Consider the following 20,403-nt stretch of genomic DNA (forward strand, 5'->3'; position numbering starts at 1 on the left):
CTTATTTGAAAATGACTGTATATATATATATATATATATATTTTATTTATCAGCTAAACTGTTAAGGAAGAAGGGGAAGGGAGGAAGAATATGAGGGCAATTAGGCCATTTTGTATTGGGGGTCATGTTTGTAATTAATTGTAAAATTTTGGCCGTTGTGAATTACTCATGTCCGCCTCGAATTGCACTTGGCCGCGTTTAATTGCACTTGGCCGCTTTGAATTGCACTTGGCCGCGTTGAATTGTGCTTGGCCGCGTTTAATTACACTTGGCCGCAACGAATTGCACGGCCAAGTGCAATTCAAGGCGGCCAAGTGCAATTCAAAGCGTACAGATGCAATTCGACGCGGCCAAGTGCAATTCAAAGCGGCCAAAAACAATTCGTAGTGGTTAAGTGCAATTCGATGCAGCCAAGTGCAATTCGATGCGGCCAAGAGAGTAATTTGATACGGCTAAGTGCAATTTGATACGGCCAAGAGTAATTCGTAGCGGCCAAGTGTAATTCGATGCAGCCAAAACTAATTTATCTATAGCTTATCTCACTTGTTGTAATGACTTGGATGCCCTCAACCTTAAATCTCCCTCGAATTTAGAGTTTGAATTAGGTTATTTTAGTTGTTTGTTGGCAGAAGATCAAGTAGTGGTGCCCATACCTATATGCAATTCGATGCGACCAAGTGCAATTCGATGCCGCCAAAGGTAATTCGTAGTGGGAAAGTGCAATTCGATGCGGCCAAGAGCAATTTGAAGTGGCCAAGTGCAATTCGATGGGGCTAAGAATTATTTTTCGCGGCCAAAAATAATTCTTTACGGCCAAGAGTAATTTTTTGTGGCCAAAAGTAATTCTTCGTGGCCAAGAGGCATGTAAAACATAAGAGCATTGTGCATAGTAATCACACTTTCAAAACTTTGCGGAGAAGGCTTACTAGAACGGGACCTAAAAAAAAGGATGAAAGCAATAACCATGTTCCTCAAACTTGGATTGTGCGATTGACTTGTCAAAAGTTGAAGCAAGGTGTGTAAGCTGGCTCCCCGTAAGTTGGTGGTGAGATTGGGCCCTCTGTCAAATCCATTTATCTATCTCTATTTACATACTGCAGTAAGAAAATACGTAGTTGAGATATCTTTCATTTCATTATTTTTTCTTTCAATTCCCATAAATATATAGCACGCATTCATGCTAGTTTAGTGTTTTTAGAAATCATTCTTCTCTAGCAATTGTTTTCTTTGGTAATATCTGCTTTAATGACCGAAGCCGAGACCATATGTAGTTGCAGAATCACTACAGGATTACTGGACAGCAACCAATGCATGTGGTGGTTGGTCGACCAATTGAAGTTACGAAAAATCCACAACCCACCATGGAGGAGGTATTCAAGCTAATTACACCCTCCTATATGTATGTATTGCATTACGTAGTGATTATTTGTCCGAGTTGACGCCTTTAGATCGATGCATTTCTATGGGCGATTCCAATGTGGGAGAGGTGTTTAGCTCCCTGTTTGAAGGGAAATGTCAAAACTGAACACCCCCTCCTCTCCAAGTAGGAACATCAACGTGATGTGTGCCTTACTTTGCCTACAGAAATATAAATAGCAAATCATCCACCCAAAATGTTACTTTGACAGCTAAAACCAATTCTCTTTACTCGAAATTCTATATCTGCCTCTGTTTTTTTGGTAATTCCTTTATGTTTTTTTTATTTTTTATTCAATATGGGACTAATGGTGGTGAAGGGATATATTATATGGGTTATTTATTTGCATCCTGATCTTCTTTGGAAGGTGAATGAAGTGCACATCCAATTTGTCGAAGCGCTTCATCGTTTGGGCTATACTGATCTTAATTTGAGAGTTCTTTGATCAGTGCTTTGATTTCGCCTCCTCCTCCCTCCTCCCCGTATCTTCTTTGTTGTCCATGCCATCTGTTGTATCTTCTTTGTTGTCCATCTGTTGTATCATCGACACATTCCCCCAATTTATTTGCCTCATCGTTTAGCTAGCTTGTTTCTTTTCCTTCCTATTTCGTTAGGGGAATAAAGTTAGGGGAATAAAATTATTAGGAGAGTTTTACCTCGGGGGAGGATGATCTTTCAAAGGGGTCCGATCCATGAACTACTTACCTCGTGATTGATCTCTTGGTCAACTGACATGTACACATAACATAGAATGAGTAAAATTTGCAGCCTAGCATTTGGCATCCAGACATAACAAGTGAACCTAATCGCAATCAACTAATCAAATCAAACATCATATATATCTTCGCTGGCATAGTTGTAACAAGTTGGCACTGACATCCACGCTCTCATGTTCAAAGTTTTTGTTTCGGACCAATTAAAATATGAAATTTTGTCAAACTTTCATTGAGTGTCATGCAGTGGAGGAGCCAGGATCTCCACTCGGGAGGGGCCAAACTAAGATGAATTTTTTTTTTTGGACAAAAATGAAATTCAGATTGATTAAGTATATTAAAATAGAGTTTAAAATTTAATTAAGTATGCTAAAAAAGGCTTTAACCATCAAAATGATAAAATGTGTTTTGTGTTTCTTTTTTTTTCTTTTTTTTCCAAAATGAAAATTTTGAAATGACCTATGAGAGTGTTATTCTATTTTACATGTGGCAAATTGAGTGACAGCCAAATGATAAACACATTATGCTCCTTACAATTTTTCAAAACGAAAATTTTGAAATGACCCATGAGAGTGCTATTCCATTTCACATGTGGTAAATTGAGTGACAGCTAAATGATGAACACGTTATGCTCCTTACACTAGGTGAGGGTTCAAACCCCACCAAATTCATCCCCTTTCTCCTAAATTAGTACCGATTTATTTTGTTTAAAAAAAAACTTCACATGCAAAACTCAAAAAAAAAAAACACACTCGAGGGGCCTTGGCCACCCTAGCCCCTTAATGGCTCTGCAAATTAGTGTCTTGGTAGTGAACGGCATGATCGATCTCTCCAATTCTCTCATTGGACTGCATACCGAGTTATAAACCAAATGACATTGACACCCAAATGCAAGGTTAAGCTGAGGAAAGTTTTCTGACACTCAAAAAATAAACAAAAATTACTAATAGCACTGAGTGTCAGAAAATTTGAACCCCTGCTTCCATTGATCTCTTATACCCTGGCCGACAATCCATGGAAGCTGGGGTTCAAATTTTCAATTCTTCTATTTCTATTCTGAGGGTGCCACTTAGGGCTTCACTAGCATGCCACATCATCTTGTGATTCAGAATAGGAAGGAAATCCAGATGGAGAAATCACAATCTTCCAACGATAAATCCCCAAAATAAACCAAAAACCTTTGGTTAGGTGGGCATAATCAGAAAGCAACTAAAGGGCTTTCATCCAAGAAGTCAGAATTTTGAATATCATGAACGCTAGACATTCCAAACCTTGGGTTACTTGAGGTTTGTCCGACTGTTAAACTTTAGGGCTCTAGAATTAATCGAGGTACGCGCAAGTTGTCATGGACATCCGGTTTTTATGAAAATGATGAGTCTCTACAATAGAAGAAATGAGTGGTTTTGATAAGAATTAACGTACACGTTTCCAAATATATTGGGTTTCCTGTGTTCCAGAGTCTTCGACAATCATATAGTACCATTCATTTTTAGCTTGGGAAACTTGTATACACTAGATACCATATGCATCACAAAAAGATGGAATTTTCAAACTTATGTTTGGACCTTTGAACTTGTGGGGAAGATTGAAAAGTGGAGGAGAAATGCAATAGGAAAAAAGGGTAAAAGTGAAGTTGCCTCCCATCTCAGTTGGTAGAGCTAGTAATGGACACTTAATTTGGTGAGAGTTCAAACCCCACCCCCACATTCCTTTCTCCTAGTAGGATTTTCTTAAATTGAAATAGATGTATTCGCTTCGAACAAAGAAGGATTGTTTTTTTTTTTCCATAATAAATACATGCGCGTGAAGTTAACTGCTTGGAATTTTTCGCTCAATACTTGAGTTTCAAGTCTCCATAGTCTGTTGGGGAGAGTTGAACATCTGCTTTAACGCTCATATCACATGGTAATATCTTAGCTTCGGACTTGAAATAGATGCATTGGAATTTCCTACAAATAGCTATGCAATGTTGAGACGTCTACAAATTTAGTTTATGAAAAAAACTGCTTGTGACGTAATAGGGGTGGGTTTTTTTTTTGTCATTCGTTATTCCTAATCTACTATATTCTAGCGGACTTGAGGAGAGAGATGGGTGCTAACTGCAGGAACCACAGGAATCGAACCATGCCCACATGTCGGAGTATAAGGGAGATACCAACTGCACTCCACTTCACTTGCAATGGGTGTCATCTTATTTTTCTTCTTCTTCATTAAAAACCAGTCTTTTAACGTATAAACAAGCCAAGGTTTGAACATGTTTTGAAACTCATTTCGAGTCATGTTTGGGTTAATTAAATTCGGCTTTCATTAAATTCAATTGTAAGTACCTTAAGACTAACCCCGTTCTGCTAAGTTTTCTTTAAAAAATAAGTAATTATTTGTAATTTTCAAACTTAAAAATAATATATTTGCTGAAACAATTTGTAAAAAAAAAAGGAAAAAAGAAAAGGAGCAGTGTACTAGGGATGGAATTAATTATGCATTATTTACGAACAAAAGTATTCGGTTATTCGAGAAAAACTAATATACTTTTGGCCGCATTGAATTTCCCTAGACTGTTACGAATTACTCTTGGACGCGTTGAATTGCACTTGGCCGCATCAAATTGCTCTTGGCCGAATCGAATTGCACTTGGCCACATTGAATCGCACTTGGCTGCTGCGAATTACTCATGTCAGCCTCGAATTGCACTTGGCCGCGTCGAATTGCACTTGGCCGCGTTGAATTGCACTTGGCCGTGAGGCGGCCAAGTGCAATTCGAAGCGGCCAAGAGTACTTCGACGCGGCCAGGTGCAATTAGACGCGGCCAAGTGAAATTCGACGCGGCTAAGTGCAATTTGAAGCGGCCAAGAGTAATTCGTAGCGGCCAAGTCTAATTCGATGCGGCCAAAACTCACGGTCAAGTGCAATTCGACACGGCCAGGTGCAATCCGACGCGGCCATGTGCAATTCGACGCGGCCAAGTGCAATTCAAAGTGGCCAAGAGGAATTCGTAGCGGCCAAGTGTAATTCCATGCGGCCAAAACTAATTTATCTATAGCTTATCTCACTTGTTGCGAATAGCCGCCCCCAAGAGAAGCCCTGAAGCCGGACCTGGTGTTCTTCTCCATGAATTTCTCAATTATCACAGAAAAAACAAACATACAATTGCTTTTCCTTCCTTTATGCAGAATAAAAGGCTCATATTCATACACATTGATCCAACTTATTGTACTCTTCCTTCCTTTTCTTTCAATCAAGACATTTGTAGTATCCTCACATCTATTTGCACTTAAAATATGTTAGCATACAAAACACAATTCTAGCAAAATACATCTCATCCAGTGCTATGTAATTTGAGAGTTTACAAGTTTCACAGGACCACTGCAGAAGACCAAAATGGGCCTTTAAACATTGATAAAAGTTGCACCTTCCATCACAGTTTTAGGCAGTGGTTTTCTGTTGCTGCACCACCAGCACAGATGCTCTACCCTTGAGATCCGACGACGAAAGAATGTCTCCGATCACTCCCATCTCCGGCAACTCACTCCACTCTTTCAACCCCGACGTCTGTGGAAACTCCACACCCCAATGTCTCCCCACGATTATAAGGTCGAATTCGTCCACCATTTCCCTTACTATCAACGCGGTTTCCGCCCCATCTTTCACTACCTCCTCCACGTAAACCACTTCCTCCCCACCAACGTTCGTAAACTCGTTCAACACCTCAGAGTCTAGCTTTTTCTCCTCATCAGAAGCTTCACATACCATGGGAATGAAATTAACCATGGTTAGTCCGATGCCCGAGGTCCTACTCTTTGCCATTCGTTTGGCGTAAAACAATGCCTCACGGTCATCGCTCCCCCCGAAAAAGATCACAGCCACACGTTGCTGCTGCTGCTGTGAGAGGTCCCCCTGATGGCGACCACGATCAACTAGGATCCCAACAGAACAAGGAGCCATGTCAAGGATTTTACAATTAACTGACCTCAGCTCAAAATCTTCCGACTCAACCGTCCCATCAACCGCCCATTTTCGGTGAAATGGGATCACTATTAGGGAAGCAGTTTTGTTCAGAGCAAGAGTACATATATCTTCGTGCATTAGTTTTCGCGGAGAAATTGCCGTGAAGGCCAGTGCGCAGATGCTGCCTTTGTGCCTTCTCTCGTGGCGATCGAAAGCGTAGACCACATCGCCGGAGTAGGGGCTTTCTTCGGGATTTTGATGATTTTCGTGAGCGATGAAGAGGGGATGAGCTCGACCGTGGAGCTCGATTAGGTGAAGGGCATAAACCATCATAGGGCTTTCTTTGGTCGGACAGGAGATGTCGATGAGGTTGAGGAAAGCCAGGATGTTGTCTGGCCTGTGGATACACATGACTATACGTATCTCACCACCTTGTTTGGAATGCATGATGCTTCTTTTTTGGTAGCCTGCATATTTCTGCGATGGATCGTAGAGTTGTTTTACCAAGAGTGGAACAACCACTGATGCCACTGCTGTGCTAGTCACAAGCAATGCAAACGTCTCCTCATTGAATGCCTGCAGCAGTACATATAAAAGGGAAACTTAGTTTAAAAGGCATCTTGCCATGGTTTTGAAGCATTTTATGTCGTTGAGTTTCAACGTTTGGGAAGCAATAACATCATGTTGCATCCACTATGGTTGCAACATGGAAAACTGTGCTGTGTTCACCCATGAAAATTATCACAAAAAATCAAAAGATGCAGAATTGGGACACTGAAAACTGCCAGAAAATACAATTTGCGAGGGATTCATCAAATCAGGGATAGATTCGGGATCCCAACCTAGGGGAGGCAACCTCCCGTAATATTCCGACCTAGTGGGTGCGAGCTCCTGATTTTGTGGTTATTGGCGGTGGATCTAGGTGGGAGACCCTCTCCCCCCTAGATCCACCCCTGCAACCAATGTGAAAGTGTGGGCAACAATGCTGGACCATAGAGGTACTGTGTGCACTTTTCTACATCTCTCCAATCCTGTATATCTAGAATTTATGAAAATAACAGCGTATGTAAGTAGGGTAACACAGTACATACAAACAGAATTTACTTACAGAAACTTCATACAGAATGATATGGCTCATTTACATGTACCTACTGGAGATGGAAGAAAGTTCCATCATCTTAGTTTGCAAACATGCCAAAGATGCATCAAATAGTTTTTCTGGATATGTAAATCTTGTCAGAAAAGCACATTTCATTTAAATAAACAACTAAAATGATGAGAGCATGTACGTGGCCAATTCCTACAAATCATTGAGATCTCGAATAAAGGGGAAATTCATTGAAGGCGAGTTTTGTTACCTGATCATCTCTGAAGAAGCTGTAGAAGGACATTTGAACGATGCCTTTAGAGCTCATGATGAGGCCCAAGGCTAGAGCATCCTTGAAGGGCACTCGGCAAATACATGCAGGTATGATACACACAACAACCTTCGCCAAGAAAACCACAATGATGAGGACAACAATAGAAATCGCATACGGGTTAGACAGATCGATGGCTTGCAGATTCACCCTCAATGAGATCAAGGTCATGAAAAGTGGTATAAACAGACCGGAAACAAAGGAATCGAGCTTATCAGCCAATGTGGACCCCAGTGGCGGTCCATCTGGTACAGCAAATCCGATGATAAAAGGACCCAATATAGGAAATTCTCCAATCCAGTGAGTAAATGCACCAGCGAGTAAAATAAGCAGAATGACAGAGTAAATGTATGAATCCTTGACAGGCCTTCCTTCTGGTGTCTGTTTGACGATCCATAGCATTGCAGGCCGAATGATGATAATGACAACAAGAATGAAACAAATAATCAATCCAACGCGCTGAAGTGCGCTTGATAACGAATGGTCTTCCATGAAAGACCTAAGCGTATTCATTATGAACGCAAGAGATATGCCTAGTACTTCACTGGAGAGAGATGAGGCTAGTGCTAACCGACCGAGCTCTGAATTGAGGATTTTGAGCTCTTTGAGAAGCATAGCCACGACAACAAATGGGCTCACGGATTGTAAACCGGAAACAAATAGTAGACTAGCTGTTGAACCATCGTCCTTGTCTCTTATGAATTCTTTTAGGAGCACTTGGGAGGTCATATTACCAACCATGAAGGGGACCACGAGGGCTAGAATGCCTACTGCAAATGCTTTTTTTCCAGTTGTATTTACAATGCTCAAATCCATTTTCACTCCCACCAGAAACATAAAAAGCATGTAACCGAACAGTGTCAATGTACCGATCACTCCTTGGGTGTCTATTGGAAACAACCTCTTTGTTAGATCCCTGAACTTCTTGGGTAGTGTAGGTCCAAGGATTATACCAGCCTAGATCACAATAAAGGTACAAATAGAAATGTTTATCATACAAATAGAGTGCATCATTTTTAATCGGATACAAATAGAGTACATTGATCATCAGTCAGCCACTATAATTCAACAAGGCTCATGCTTTTAAGCTAAACAATTATCTAACTCTGAAGGACATTATGTTACATAGGCTCTTTTAAACTTGTGAAATACTCATTTCAGAAACTTGGATGCGTTCATGTATGAGATAAGTCTACAGCATTGTCTCGTGGGAAACAGCTACGCTCAAGCAGTAGAGTTATCAAAAAAATTATGCATAAAAGGGTAATTCTACACATAAAAGCTCTACATTAGTTCTTTAAAAAAAATGTTTCACCTCAAACAAGATGAATCAAGAAAAGTGATATTTAACTGTGACAATGTCCTTATCCATGGGAATTAGTTGAATGTGATTGACCCAAACCAATGTAATGTAGCTGATCAGGATTGCAGTGAATTGTTAATGAAATCCTGATTATCGAAATACCATAATAGTTGTTAATCAGGTGAACCGTAAATTTGTCTTGGAATAGAGTAAAAGCATCAACAGAAGTAATTGCAGACAACAAGACATTATCTGGCTGATAAAAAAACGCAAGACATTATCTGAAAGTCTTTCCCACAACAACAACAAAAAAAAGGGTGCAAGAAAAGTAAACGTGATGCAACAAACAGTAGAAAACTCATTGCTACCTATTCCCCATGGAGTGTGACTCTCGGGTTTCTCGCAAGTCCATTGTTAAGAAATTATGGAGAATTCTAGCCGTTTGATATACCATCTTCTTCAAACTGACAATTTCGAAAGCAAACTAATTCTAGCAATGAGAGTCCAATTTGGGTTTTCAAAGTTGTTGATAATAGATTTGAGAGTCAATCTCTTATTGGCCAAATCAAGAGAAATGATTAAAATTGTGATGGTGTTGCTGCAAGCGCGAAAAAGATTCAGTGACTGTTTTAGGGACAAAGTGGTAAAAACTTAATATAACGATAGAAGTAATATAGAACCAATGTATTCATGCGAAAATCTCCCATGATGGAGTTTATAACAACTTTTTGGCTGATAAGAGGGATCAAATCGTATTAGCTCATTTGTTTTGGAATGTAGTTATCTATTTGATACAATGGGTATTCAGAATCAAGATCATCTCATGTGACAAATCTGTCACGTGATAGCTTCCCATCTAATGATCTTAGCCATTCATTTTGAAGGTATTAGTGCCATATGTCATCCATGTAAAAAAGAAAGGTTCCAATCTATTTAATATACGGATTTGAAAATGGATAATATTTGTCTTAAGAGGGATTTCTCTAAAACCAAAATATAATTCAACCAAGACCCTTATGTTCGATCAACATGATTTTGTCCATGGATGATCAGCACCTCGAGATCAACGAAATGAATGGCTTTGTCGTTAAATTAAATTGTGGTTATGTATCACATGAGGGATCATCACATGAGAGGATCCTTTCTCAATTATTCAATACACCCGGAGTACTACTTGGCGTTATCCATATGGTGCTCCCGGAAATAAAAAAAAGCAATGAATTTAGCGGGTAAGACATAATGAGACACTTTTGTTACGTGAGTGAGAAACGAGGGGTGACCTACATGGTGTGTGCTGCGATTTCAAAATTTCGAGGAGCACCATGTTGCGATGCCAATGGTACTCTGGGAATACCTAATAATTTTCCTGTTGTTATTAGTAATTGTTTGACACCAAGAGGTATTGCAAGCAAAATCTAAGAGGTCAAGAACCCCCTTTAATTAGCTTTGGCTTTCCGTAAAATCATGCTCTAATGGAGACCTTTCAAATACAAACTCAACAATCGTCGCATGAAAGCCGCTCTTCTTATCCAACTCCAAGGGAATTCCAGGCATGTTAGGATCTAGGATCTCTCTCAGAGAAATGAAAATGCAGGAGAAATTGGAATTACATAAACATAATTATTTTCACGGGTAATCAAACTTCTTATAGTTTAGTTTTTATCTCTTCAAAGTTGTTTGGCCAAAACTATAACGTTTAACCAAAAGAATTAAAGAACTCATTAGATTCGAGAAACGATGCTGTGATGCAATGATCCCTCATGATGCAAGAATGGGGCCCACCATGGTCCTATTTTATAAACCGAGCCGGTCATTTCATACAGATTGATGCATAAATCATCCATAGAAAAAATTAGGTTGATCAGATATCAAGTAAAAACTTGGTCGAAAATTTATTTTTGAAGCAATAGACGGTCAGACTCTAACAGCCAAATGCTCGAAGGACAAATAATAGTCGTTCAAATGATACAGATGTCCAATAAACCTAATATTTTTTGCATGGATGACAAACGCATGGCCATGGATACCTACAAAAAGAACAATTTGGATCATCAAAACCGGCCGTGGCATGCCCCATTTTGCATCACATGAAGACACGAGTGATCACACGAGAAATTGTAATCAGCGTCGCTTAGATTCTAAACAAATTCCATTAAAATCCAAACCTGAGAATGTGAAAAGCTGCTATTGCATGATATGCCTTCATCCTAAACCCTATCAAACCCATGTTTATTAACAGAAAAACCCATGAAAAGCACAAACAAACACTGCACAGAACAAAATATGAAAATTCTCTTCCTATTTTTTTTCTTATCAGAAATTCGGAATTCAAGAAAATCAGAGACAAAAAGGGTAAAGAGAGAAAAGATACAAAATTTACCATAATTTCAGAGAAAAGCTTGGGAATGCCAAGGCGCTTGAGGGGGTAATGGAGGAGGTGGGTGAGGACAAAAATGACCACCATTTGTACCTCCAAGGCAGGGACTGAATATGTGAAGGGGTCTTTGTTTTCCCATAATCCCAATGAATGAACCTTAGGAGGGAACCTGAGGCAGAGGCCATAGCTTTTGTAGACGCCTGTTGAGTTGTGCCGGGTATTGTTCATTGAGGCTGAATTCTAGAGAGATTGGGGGGGGGGGGGGGGGGGGGGTGGTGGAAAGGGATTTTTTACAGAGAGATAATGGAGGGGGAAAGAATGAAAATGGAGGGATTTAAAGAGGGTTTTTGGATGAGGAGGACACAGGGGATATGAGAGTTTGCCCATATTTGGGTTATTTTAACTTGGTTTCAGCTGGCTAAAGACTTTTTTATGGCCAATTCAAACTTTACTATTTTTCCTGTTGTTTTTATTTATTTTTTATTTTTGGAATGACAAAATATTTATTCTAATAGTAGCAAAATTTTACTCCATAAATTTCACCCATTGTATGCAATTATCACCATGAGATCATAATGGCATACATGAAAAGCATGCATATACCCTGCGATTATCTTTGTTGGAATGCCAGCAATGAGAAATCATAAAGATGCATAAGCGAATAAAAGCAAGGGAAGGGTTCTATTGGAGACGCCCATGCAATACGAGGTTGATAAAATTAACGACGGTGGTTGTGGTGGTGTCAAATTCTTGAGTATATGAATTTGTATTAAGGTGTTCAAATTATTAAATTCCATTTTTTTTTGACAATAAATGCCACGTGTCGACACTGGCCGCCACGCGGCATTCCCAACTTTACCCAGATCCATCACCCACTCATATTGATACTTGGTTCAGAGGGTTTTTACTTTTTACTCACAAAAATGATATGAGCTGTATAATCTGGGGAAGAAGCAAACAAAATATTGATATGAAGTTTAATGAATATATTGCTGTAAAACAAAGCGTTATTGATATACATAAAGAACAATCTCTTTCACTCGTAATTTTGAAATTGTAATGTCAGTGCCACATCGTAATTTTGAAAATGTCAGTGCCACATCGTAATATTATCGTTTCACCGATCAAAAAAAAATTTATCGATTCAGCATTGCAGTTGATCATGTGCATTGCCAATATAAGGTGACAGAAATTTTTGCAATTCCCTATGAATAATGCATTCACAGCATATTGTGCACTTCTTTAGCAAACTTAATAAAAAAAATCCCAGAAATGAAATATCAAATGGGGAATAAAGAGGATTAGCATGGCATATTGCGCAGATAATCCCCAAAGAATACTACATTGCTTCTATTTATTCCCACGAGATTAAATACTGTCAAAAGGCATTACAAGCTACTATTACACCAATTCCTAAACTAGATCACACACAAACTCATGATTCTGCAACTACACTATAATGTATAACCGACGACACTGCCAGAAAGGAATCACTTGCAACCAGAAGCATCAAAAGTTGGAACTACTACGAACTTAATAGACAAAGGAGGAACAGACATCGGAGAATTTACATCGATGAGAACTGGGTCTAAATTAGGAATGTCTCCACTATCAGCAAGCTGCAACGGTTTTCCATTTAGTAACATGGTTTTGCTTTGTAATTCACCATCCATAGGAGTTAGATGATACTCTTCTCTGAAGAATGATTGGCCTGATGATTTGCTTCCAACCCACGACACAACTCTCTTTAGGCCGTGTATGAAGGACTTTCTGTTGGTGTTGGTCTTCTCGTCCATGTTTAAACCGATGTTCATACTGTTTTGAACTGTGAGCTTGAACTCGGTTTGGTTGCTTAAATTGATCAGAAGTAGAGTAATGCCGTCCTGTGACACGAAGACAATAGCAAAAGTGTTGTAACCCAAAGAACTTGTTTAGTTAAGACTAGTTTTTTTGTAGAGATCAGAACGGAGTAGCTGTTGTATAACTTGTATTGGATGTCTGGAACAGAATGAGTCTGAAGGCATAACACGACACAAACTCAATAGCTATGATGCCGTCCTATCCGCCTATAAAGTGAAATCACGGGACTGAAAATTCGTAAAGCTACTCTCTCTCTCTCTCTGTGTATGTATGTATATATATATATAGATATATATCATTATCATCGTCACCTAGACACATTAAAAACTGGTGTTCTGCTGCAACCAGACCTTTAGCATATTCTACTCAAAAGAATCACAAAAATGTAAGAAATGCAGCTAGACACATTAAAAACTGGTGAAAAAATTTACATATCTATTGGACAACAAATCCCGGAAAACATGGGATATTCAATACTTGGGCATGCAGTATTTAAGGTCTCAGAATGTTTAGTTATAAGCATGATGACCTCCACATTCAGATCTTTCTTCTCTATCTTGCTAAAGTACGTCTTTCGTGCAATGTTAAGAACAAAAACCACGAATAGATAGTGCACTTACTCTTCCTTTTGAACAATGAGCATATGAGCGCAAATATGGTGAAGCACTGGTATCAACGGCAATAACTTCTTTTCCCATTAGCCGATGCCACAAAAGTGCGCTGTAGAGAACCAATGTCCGATAGAAGTAAGAGTTTAATATAAGATGAGGGTTTTCATGTTAAAATAAGAACCATCCAAAGGGATTTATTTCAAATTGTAGCACATCAAAAGGTTATAAGGGAATATTTATATTCATAATCTTACCTATAATAATCAGGCTTGGGCACAAATGTGGTTGTGTCAAGAAGACCATAGTTTCCACCAATTAATGTCTGTCTGCAATATACTTTAGTGTCAAACTTGGCTGCCATTCCAAGCTGATCCAAATACCTAAATATCGTGTTTAATTAGAGTTCGGATAAATTTCTGAAAAACCTATGATAAGAAGCACAAGATTGTTTAGAAAAACTGATGAAATTTATGAGACAGGCGAGATTACCAAAAGCTGTTGACAAAGGTGTTAGATACGTTATGACCACCACTGTTGAATGCCCCACCAGATTCTCCAACCCAAGCAGAAGCCCAAGGGCCATATGTTTGAACGGTTTCTTCAAGACTGCTGAATGTTTCTGATATCTTGTTCAAATGATGGGGATCCAAAATTTTACTCACAAGCCTAGGATCCACTCCTGAAACAAAGCAAAAGTACAACTTATTGACTCCAGGTCAAATGACATGATTAAAATTGGTCTGTGAAAGTCTTCCGTGGGTTTTGGACCCATTTTACGTCCATTTTAAGTGAGAAGCCATTCTTCCTCTCTTCCCATTTGTTTGTTTGCACTGCAAATGCACTAACATTCACACTCTAGTCATGCTGGCTGGTGCGTTCTTTGTTTCAAGAAGAGAGAAGAGGAAGATGCAAAGTGAAAAAATTATTTTTACCAGGGCACAAAGAGTACAACTCCAAATCCTAAAAGGTCAAATGAAGACCGGCATTTCCTCAAGCCATCTGAGGAAAAAATGTTTGTAAATATTGACCCTAGTTATAACCCTATCCTTCGATAACTTATATATACTAATAAAACAGTTGTATTTACACCAACATATATGCTGATACACCAATTTTAAAAGATGTAATGCAATCTTAACAAGTTGACTGTCCACCCACCTGCACCCAAATTGTACACATGATGCGTCACAGCGTTGACCACAAGTGGACCTGTAACCTGAAGGAGCTTATTGTACCACTCCTTATTATAAAACCCTCCAGGAGCCACAAGTAAAGGTTTTGGGTTGAAGTTCTTATACGACTCATCGATAATAGCTCTAAGCTTGATCAAGTCTCTTGCATATTGTCCAGCCCCAACACTTGCACCAATACCTGTGCCACTTAACTCATTACCTGCAGCAGAAAAGGTAACAACAAGGGTGAGGCAGGCCAGATCAAGTTGTAAAAATGAAAAGGGATGTTTCTGACAGTACTTTACCAAATTCCCATGAATCTATCTGGTGACCCTTGGAAATAGTGTATTTTATGAAATCATTTACGTTACTGGAGTTCCAATCTCCTCCCCAGACTCCCTTTCTTATCTCATGCCTCCCATATAGTGCATTCAAGCCAAACGTCACAATTACACTGCAACGAAAGAGATTACAAAAAATCACACCATATTGAGAATGCACCCAGTGGGTATCTTCTTAATTCTTATGTGACATGGGAATTAAGAGTTTGTGAATTGGAAGTTGCATATTTCTGCAAAACAAAGTCTTTTTTTGCACAGCAGAACCCAAATGAAAAAAGATTCAGCGGAAAGAGGATAAGCAAAATTAAACTGGAAGTATCAGTCTATATTAAATTCTCCTGCAGTTGTACCATGTTTGCTCAAATTGTATTTTGCTAAGCAACATGTGTCTCTCAGTGTTTGTCTTATTACGTAGGGAAGCTGCACTCTTCAGCTGCTAGAAAAGTCATCTGGACAAAGTTTATCAAAAAGGAAATCCTTGACGAATCACCACTGGACGCTTTTTGACAAAAACCATGTACTATTTGCATATCCTGATGTCAATTGGTCAGATGGGGTTTGGGACAGTTCAGTAAAACAGCCTTACGATTCAGTTCATAGTAGGGCAAAAGTATTTGCTATTGTATCCATTGAGAAACTATATAAAAGATATGTCCTAAAACTAAGATGTGAGGACATGTTATTAAGAGCTAAGAATGTAAGATTTCTGTACTCCAGGGTACTCTATTCTTAATGGTTCCTTGTCATGTGGATTGCTAACTGGAATGGTAATCTGGACGCAATAGCACATGCATGCTTGCACAAGTAAAATGGTAACTAGTCTCAAGCCATTTCTGTAGGAGGTCAGGAGCACTAAAGTGAACATGGGGGTGCTTTTTAGACAACAAATAGACTAAAAGTCACTTTGCGTGAACATCTTTTGGAGTTTTTATTGACTGGTCAAATATGTGTATTAGTTGCAGTTGTTCACCCAATCCTTAGACGGGAGAAGATCATGTTTGTCTTCCCTGTGAAGTGTGGCTTGCAAAGCTTCACCAATACACTCTGTTCATTTTGTTGTCATGAATTATAAACCGCTACTGATTGGGTTTGGTAAGACTAGGAAACGAACAGAGGCATGTGAATGTTCATGAGAGTGAGTAGTATCTATGTGATCTTTTATGATAGGATAAAATTCTTCCACACATAAAACTATAGCGTAACGCACGTACGAGACAAATGTGTGGTAGTGGGACAAAGATGTCTAGGACTAGAAGTATGAGAGCACTCATAAGCTCTGAAGTTCTGTACTGTTGGAAATAAGAAATAAGAAAATGCAAAGATTAAATCCTACCCTGTCTTGTTGAAAAAGTGGTTCACTTCATCCCACCTATCCATATGTAAGCATCCCTTTGAAAATCCAAACAGCCCACCTACCATTTTTGTAAATGGCTGGCAAGGGGAACTCAAAGTTCCTACATCATACAAAACTTTGTCTTCCAAAGATCCTCCCACTCTTATTCTCAAACGCTCGAAAGCTGTTTTGGGACCAATGAACAAATGGAATATTAGAAAAGTAGTGATATCCCAGTACAAGTAACGCAAGTTACTTAAAACCCAACATTTGTATACACCAGTAATATTTATTTTTTATCATTGTAAGCACAGACACCACCAAAAACGACAATTATTCAGTAGTTGAACAACACAAACCTTGGACAGCCTTGGCAAGAAGAGGATGGGATAAGTCCTGAAATCGTTGAAAAAGCAGTCATATATTTTTCTGATTATTTTCTTTAATCAGTAGCAAGCATGAGGTTCAAATTTTGAAGGGCAATCGATTCAAAATATTTAACCCTTACCAGATTTATAATGGATGAAGATCCCCATGGGCATTGGTCGTAGTTACACTTATCATGAGGCCACCAATCAATTGTTGCACAGATATAGTTAGTATCTGTACTAGCAATTGCTTCAGTTCCATTGACTATAATCACGTCATCTTCAACATTTTGAGCCCAAATTGCAGAAAGAGATGCCAGAAAGAGAAGCAATAATAGGCGAAAACCCATTGATGCCTCAACTGGAGCAGGTACGCCACCAACTCATTCAATCGCAAGTAACTAGAACAAATTGATCAGTCCTATCATCAGTTGTTCTTGTAAATGGAAAATATGATGAAGCATTTTCAACAGAACAACAAACTACTGATGCAATTGCATAGCATACTAAGGATAAATTTCCTGCAAAAGATCTGTTCCATTGTCTTTTCATACAAGGAAGCTGAAATAAAAGCCAACAACTTGTGTAGACATCTTAACTTATAAGCATTAAATCAACCCATTTAACAACACACTTCAGATCTAACGAGGGGGAAGAATTCTGCACATTCGTAAATAGTTTCGTTTCAAATATTTCAGATACTAATCATATTAGTCATCCCATTGAAACAACAACAAATCACAGAGGACGGAAAAACAAGAAACGAGTTTCTTGTATCAAGTAAAATCCTCGTTAATCTCATTAACTGGACTATAGGGAAACACATAATACATTAATGTAGAAACCATCCTACAATCCCACCTTTCTATAAATTTGCAAAACGGGATTTGAAATTCTGAAACTCAGCAAGAGAATTCAGAAGAAAAACACACACAATGGACACACACACACGGAATGGAGCATCTCCCCCAAGGAAAGAAATAATAGAATCTTTAAAACCAGGCCCTAGGAGCTCCAATTGTGATAGTTGGCACTGAGAAGGAATTAGAAACTGCATAAATTCTTGGAGGCAAATTAAGAAATCTGCATAAATTCTCCCCCAAGGTGTTTTCCTCAGTGTGATTATTAACTGGTCTGTCTGTAGTTGCGAGCTTGGGTTCTTATCACAGTTTGTTTCGGTGTTTCTATGCCAGTATTTGATTTGTTGTTTCAGTTTCAGGGTATGCCCCTTAGCACCTGTAGTTGGTTTCTTTCAAAGAAATTAACTTACCAGAAAACAAAACACACAGAGAGAGAGAGAGAGAGAGAGACAGAGAGAGAGAGAGAGAGAGAATTATCAACACCATTTAGGCATTCCTTCCCTGTACAGAAGATACCTTGAGTAGAAGCAAAACTACCAACAGTCCCACAAAATGAGATTACACGACAACCCCAGTTCAAATCAACATCTCATATCATATCCCAGAAATCCTAATAACGTACTACTACTTTGCAACTAATGCCAACATGTTACAGTGGACAAGAACGGATCTGCATTTCCACTCACTAACAGTGCATAGCAAAATTCTAAGAACAAACCCAGGAAATATTAAAGACAACCCAAATGAAAACTCACCTCAATCTGCTAAGAATTCAGCATCAGCAGAGAACTCACCATTAGCGGCAACAAGAGATCTCAATTCTTCACAAAGAAACGAGCTGTTTCTCTATCTCCCTTTGGCGTGAATACAATTATTCCACTCCACCGACAAGAGAACTGCGTCGTACGACATGGGTCCATGCCAGATTTGACTGATTTTGCGGAATTCAATCTTCTTTTGCCCAGTTTTCATCTGATGGAATAATTTCTGTTTTTTAAAGATATAAAATTATAACAATAGGAAATGCGTAATATAAAAAATTAGAAAAATAGTAGCCTGGATGAGGGGAAAAGCAGCTGGTAGATTAGGGATGCTTTGCGGAGAATGAGGAGATTCCAAGGTGGAGGAGTTGGAATTGCAATTTAGCAGAGAGTGAAGTTGTTTGCCTTCACCACCAGACCATTCTTTTTTTTTTAGGAGTATGTTTTTTTTTGGAAAGTGTATTTTTTTGGTTAAGTGGGAAATAAACCATTCTCTTTGTAACGGTTACGGGACCAAATCAGAATTATTTTTTTTTTTTTTAAAAAAACCACGGAAAACGCTACAATAACATTTTTGATTTTTGATATGTGTGTAAATTGAGCTATGCAGCTGAGTTGTACTATTAAAAACCCACCCTAGGATGCTGCCAAGCAGTGGTGTAGCCAGAAATATATGTAAGTGGGGGCACATTTTAAACACATTTAAATAAAAAATTCCGTACTAAGCAACGTTAAAATGTTTGTGCTAAGAATTAAAAAACATAAATATTTATTAATAGGAAATTATATATAATATAAAAACAATCGAATTGCTTGAATTGTCTCAGAGTATCAAGTCTAAGAGCAATTCACTATACAATATTTAGCACTATTGCTCCCATTGTTAATAATTGCTAAGGAATAAAACGTATAGCCCATGGTTTAGGCATTTTAAAATTTTGGACATTATGTATTAGAGAGTTCCAATTAGTAAGGGACTGCTATTTTTCACATTAAACATCTCATTTCGCCAGTGTAATAACAATGTTCAAATATGTGAAACCAAAAATGGAGAATGAAATGATATTCGACATGTCTTAGAAAGATTAAAAGTGAATTTATGAAATACAATTAACTATACAAAATACAAAATATACATTTTAAAATCTTAAATTTAAAAAAAAAAATTCCTCCCTCCCCCACTGCTACCAAGCACATCCAGATCGTTCATCTCAGCAATTAATAGTCCAGATTGAAAACAATTTGACTCTTCTCTGAAAGAGTTCATTCTGTAGTCTGGACCGCTGAATACACTTTTTGACAGTCCAAATGCATTCGACAAAGTGCTTGGTAGCATTCTCTGATCCAAAACGGATGCTCAAAATTATACACTTAAATAGGGCAGAGAGTCTTTGTTGTATAGCGTGTATCGATCCCTCCATCATAATAAATGAGAGTTTGTATAATTATGTGTGGTTGTGGAGTTTTTAATTATTCATTCATGAAGCACCCGCAATTGGTAGGGAGCTCTAAATTTCGCAAGATTCCAAAACTCATATCTATTGAGTTGTTAGAGACAGAAATTAACTTAAATTGCGTTTAATTGTTGCAGTCATTTATTTATCAAAAAAAAAATCGTGTGTTTTAATTGGTGGAAAATAAAAAAGTATAAGTAAATACTAGTTTTTTTTTTTTTTGATCCGCGTATAAGTAAATAGTTAAAAATAGAGAGAAAGAGAATATTATTTCATCGTAAAAGTTGATGGAATGTATTAATATTTCTGGTAAGGAAGTATTTGAAACTTTGTTCCAACTCTAGTGAATTTTAATTTTAATTTTTAATTTTTTTTTTTTTGGGGAGTGGGGGTGGTAGTGAATACCAAAATTGCCTGTCCAAATACAAATAAAGAAAGTTGAACGTCACATGTCGAAGTTATTCATATTT

General features: G+C 38.3%; 2 protein-coding genes across 3 annotated transcripts; both read right to left on the reverse strand.

Annotated features, from left to right (window-relative positions):
- Nucleotides 1-5,270: 5,270 nt before the first annotated feature.
- LOC131311658 (cation/H(+) antiporter 4-like) lies at nt 5,271-11,426 on the reverse strand. The gene is made up of 3 exons (XM_058339185.1): nt 11,177-11,426; nt 7,434-8,450; nt 5,271-6,651 (listed from the first exon to the last, which is right to left on the reverse strand). The coding sequence occupies exons 1-3, from the start codon at nt 11,399-11,401 to the stop codon at nt 5,554-5,556; spliced, it is 2,340 nt and encodes a 779-aa protein (XP_058195168.1). The 5' UTR covers nt 11,402-11,426; the 3' UTR covers nt 5,271-5,553.
- A 1,070-nt stretch (nt 11,427-12,496) lies between these two features.
- On the reverse strand, nt 12,497-18,891 carry LOC131310981 (heparanase-like protein 1). 2 transcript variants are annotated; one of them, XM_058338276.1, is made up of 10 exons: nt 18,474-18,891; nt 16,999-17,259; nt 16,850-16,886; nt 16,491-16,674; nt 15,122-15,270; nt 14,803-15,036; nt 14,134-14,323; nt 13,899-14,024; nt 13,654-13,753; nt 12,497-13,056 (listed from the first exon to the last, which is right to left on the reverse strand). In XM_058338276.1, the coding sequence occupies exons 2-10, from the start codon at nt 17,206-17,208 to the stop codon at nt 12,664-12,666; spliced, it is 1,623 nt and encodes a 540-aa protein (XP_058194259.1). In that variant the 5' UTR covers nt 17,209-17,259; nt 18,474-18,891; the 3' UTR covers nt 12,497-12,663. The 2 variants fall into 2 exon arrangements, with proteins under 2 accessions (XP_058194259.1, XP_058194260.1); XM_058338277.1 differs by having other exon boundaries at nt 16,999-17,279; nt 18,474-18,725.
- Nucleotides 18,892-20,403: the final 1,512 nt, after the last annotated feature.

This window comes from Rhododendron vialii, chromosome 12a, assembly GCF_030253575.1.
Source record: "Rhododendron vialii isolate Sample 1 chromosome 12a, ASM3025357v1".
Classification (NCBI taxonomy): Eukaryota; Viridiplantae; Streptophyta; class Magnoliopsida; order Ericales; family Ericaceae; genus Rhododendron; species Rhododendron vialii.

Excerpts from the sequence above, each read along its gene's own strand:
- LOC131311658 (XM_058339185.1), bottom strand. The coding sequence starts at position 11,401 with ATGAACAATACCCGGCACAACTCAACAGGCGTCTACAAAAGCTATGGC. Across the intron at positions 8,451-11,176 it reads AGCTTTTCTCTGAAATTATG|GCTGGTATAATCCTTGGACC; the intron begins GTAAATTTTGTA and ends ATTGTGATCTAG. Across the intron at positions 6,652-7,433 it reads GCTTCTTCAGAGATGATCAG|GCATTCAATGAGGAGACGTT; the intron begins GTAACAAAACTC and ends GTACTGCTGCAG.
- LOC131310981 (XM_058338276.1), bottom strand. The coding sequence starts at position 17,208 with ATGGGTTTTCGCCTATTATTGCTTCTCTTTCTGGCATCTCTTTCTGCA. Across the intron at positions 14,324-14,802 it reads TGTGTACAATTTGGGTGCAG|GAGTGGATCCTAGGCTTGTG; the intron begins GTGGGTGGACAG and ends GCTTTGTTTCAG. Across the intron at positions 13,754-13,898 it reads CCCAAGCCTGATTATTATAG|CGCACTTTTGTGGCATCGGC; the intron begins GTAAGATTATGA and ends GGTTCTCTACAG.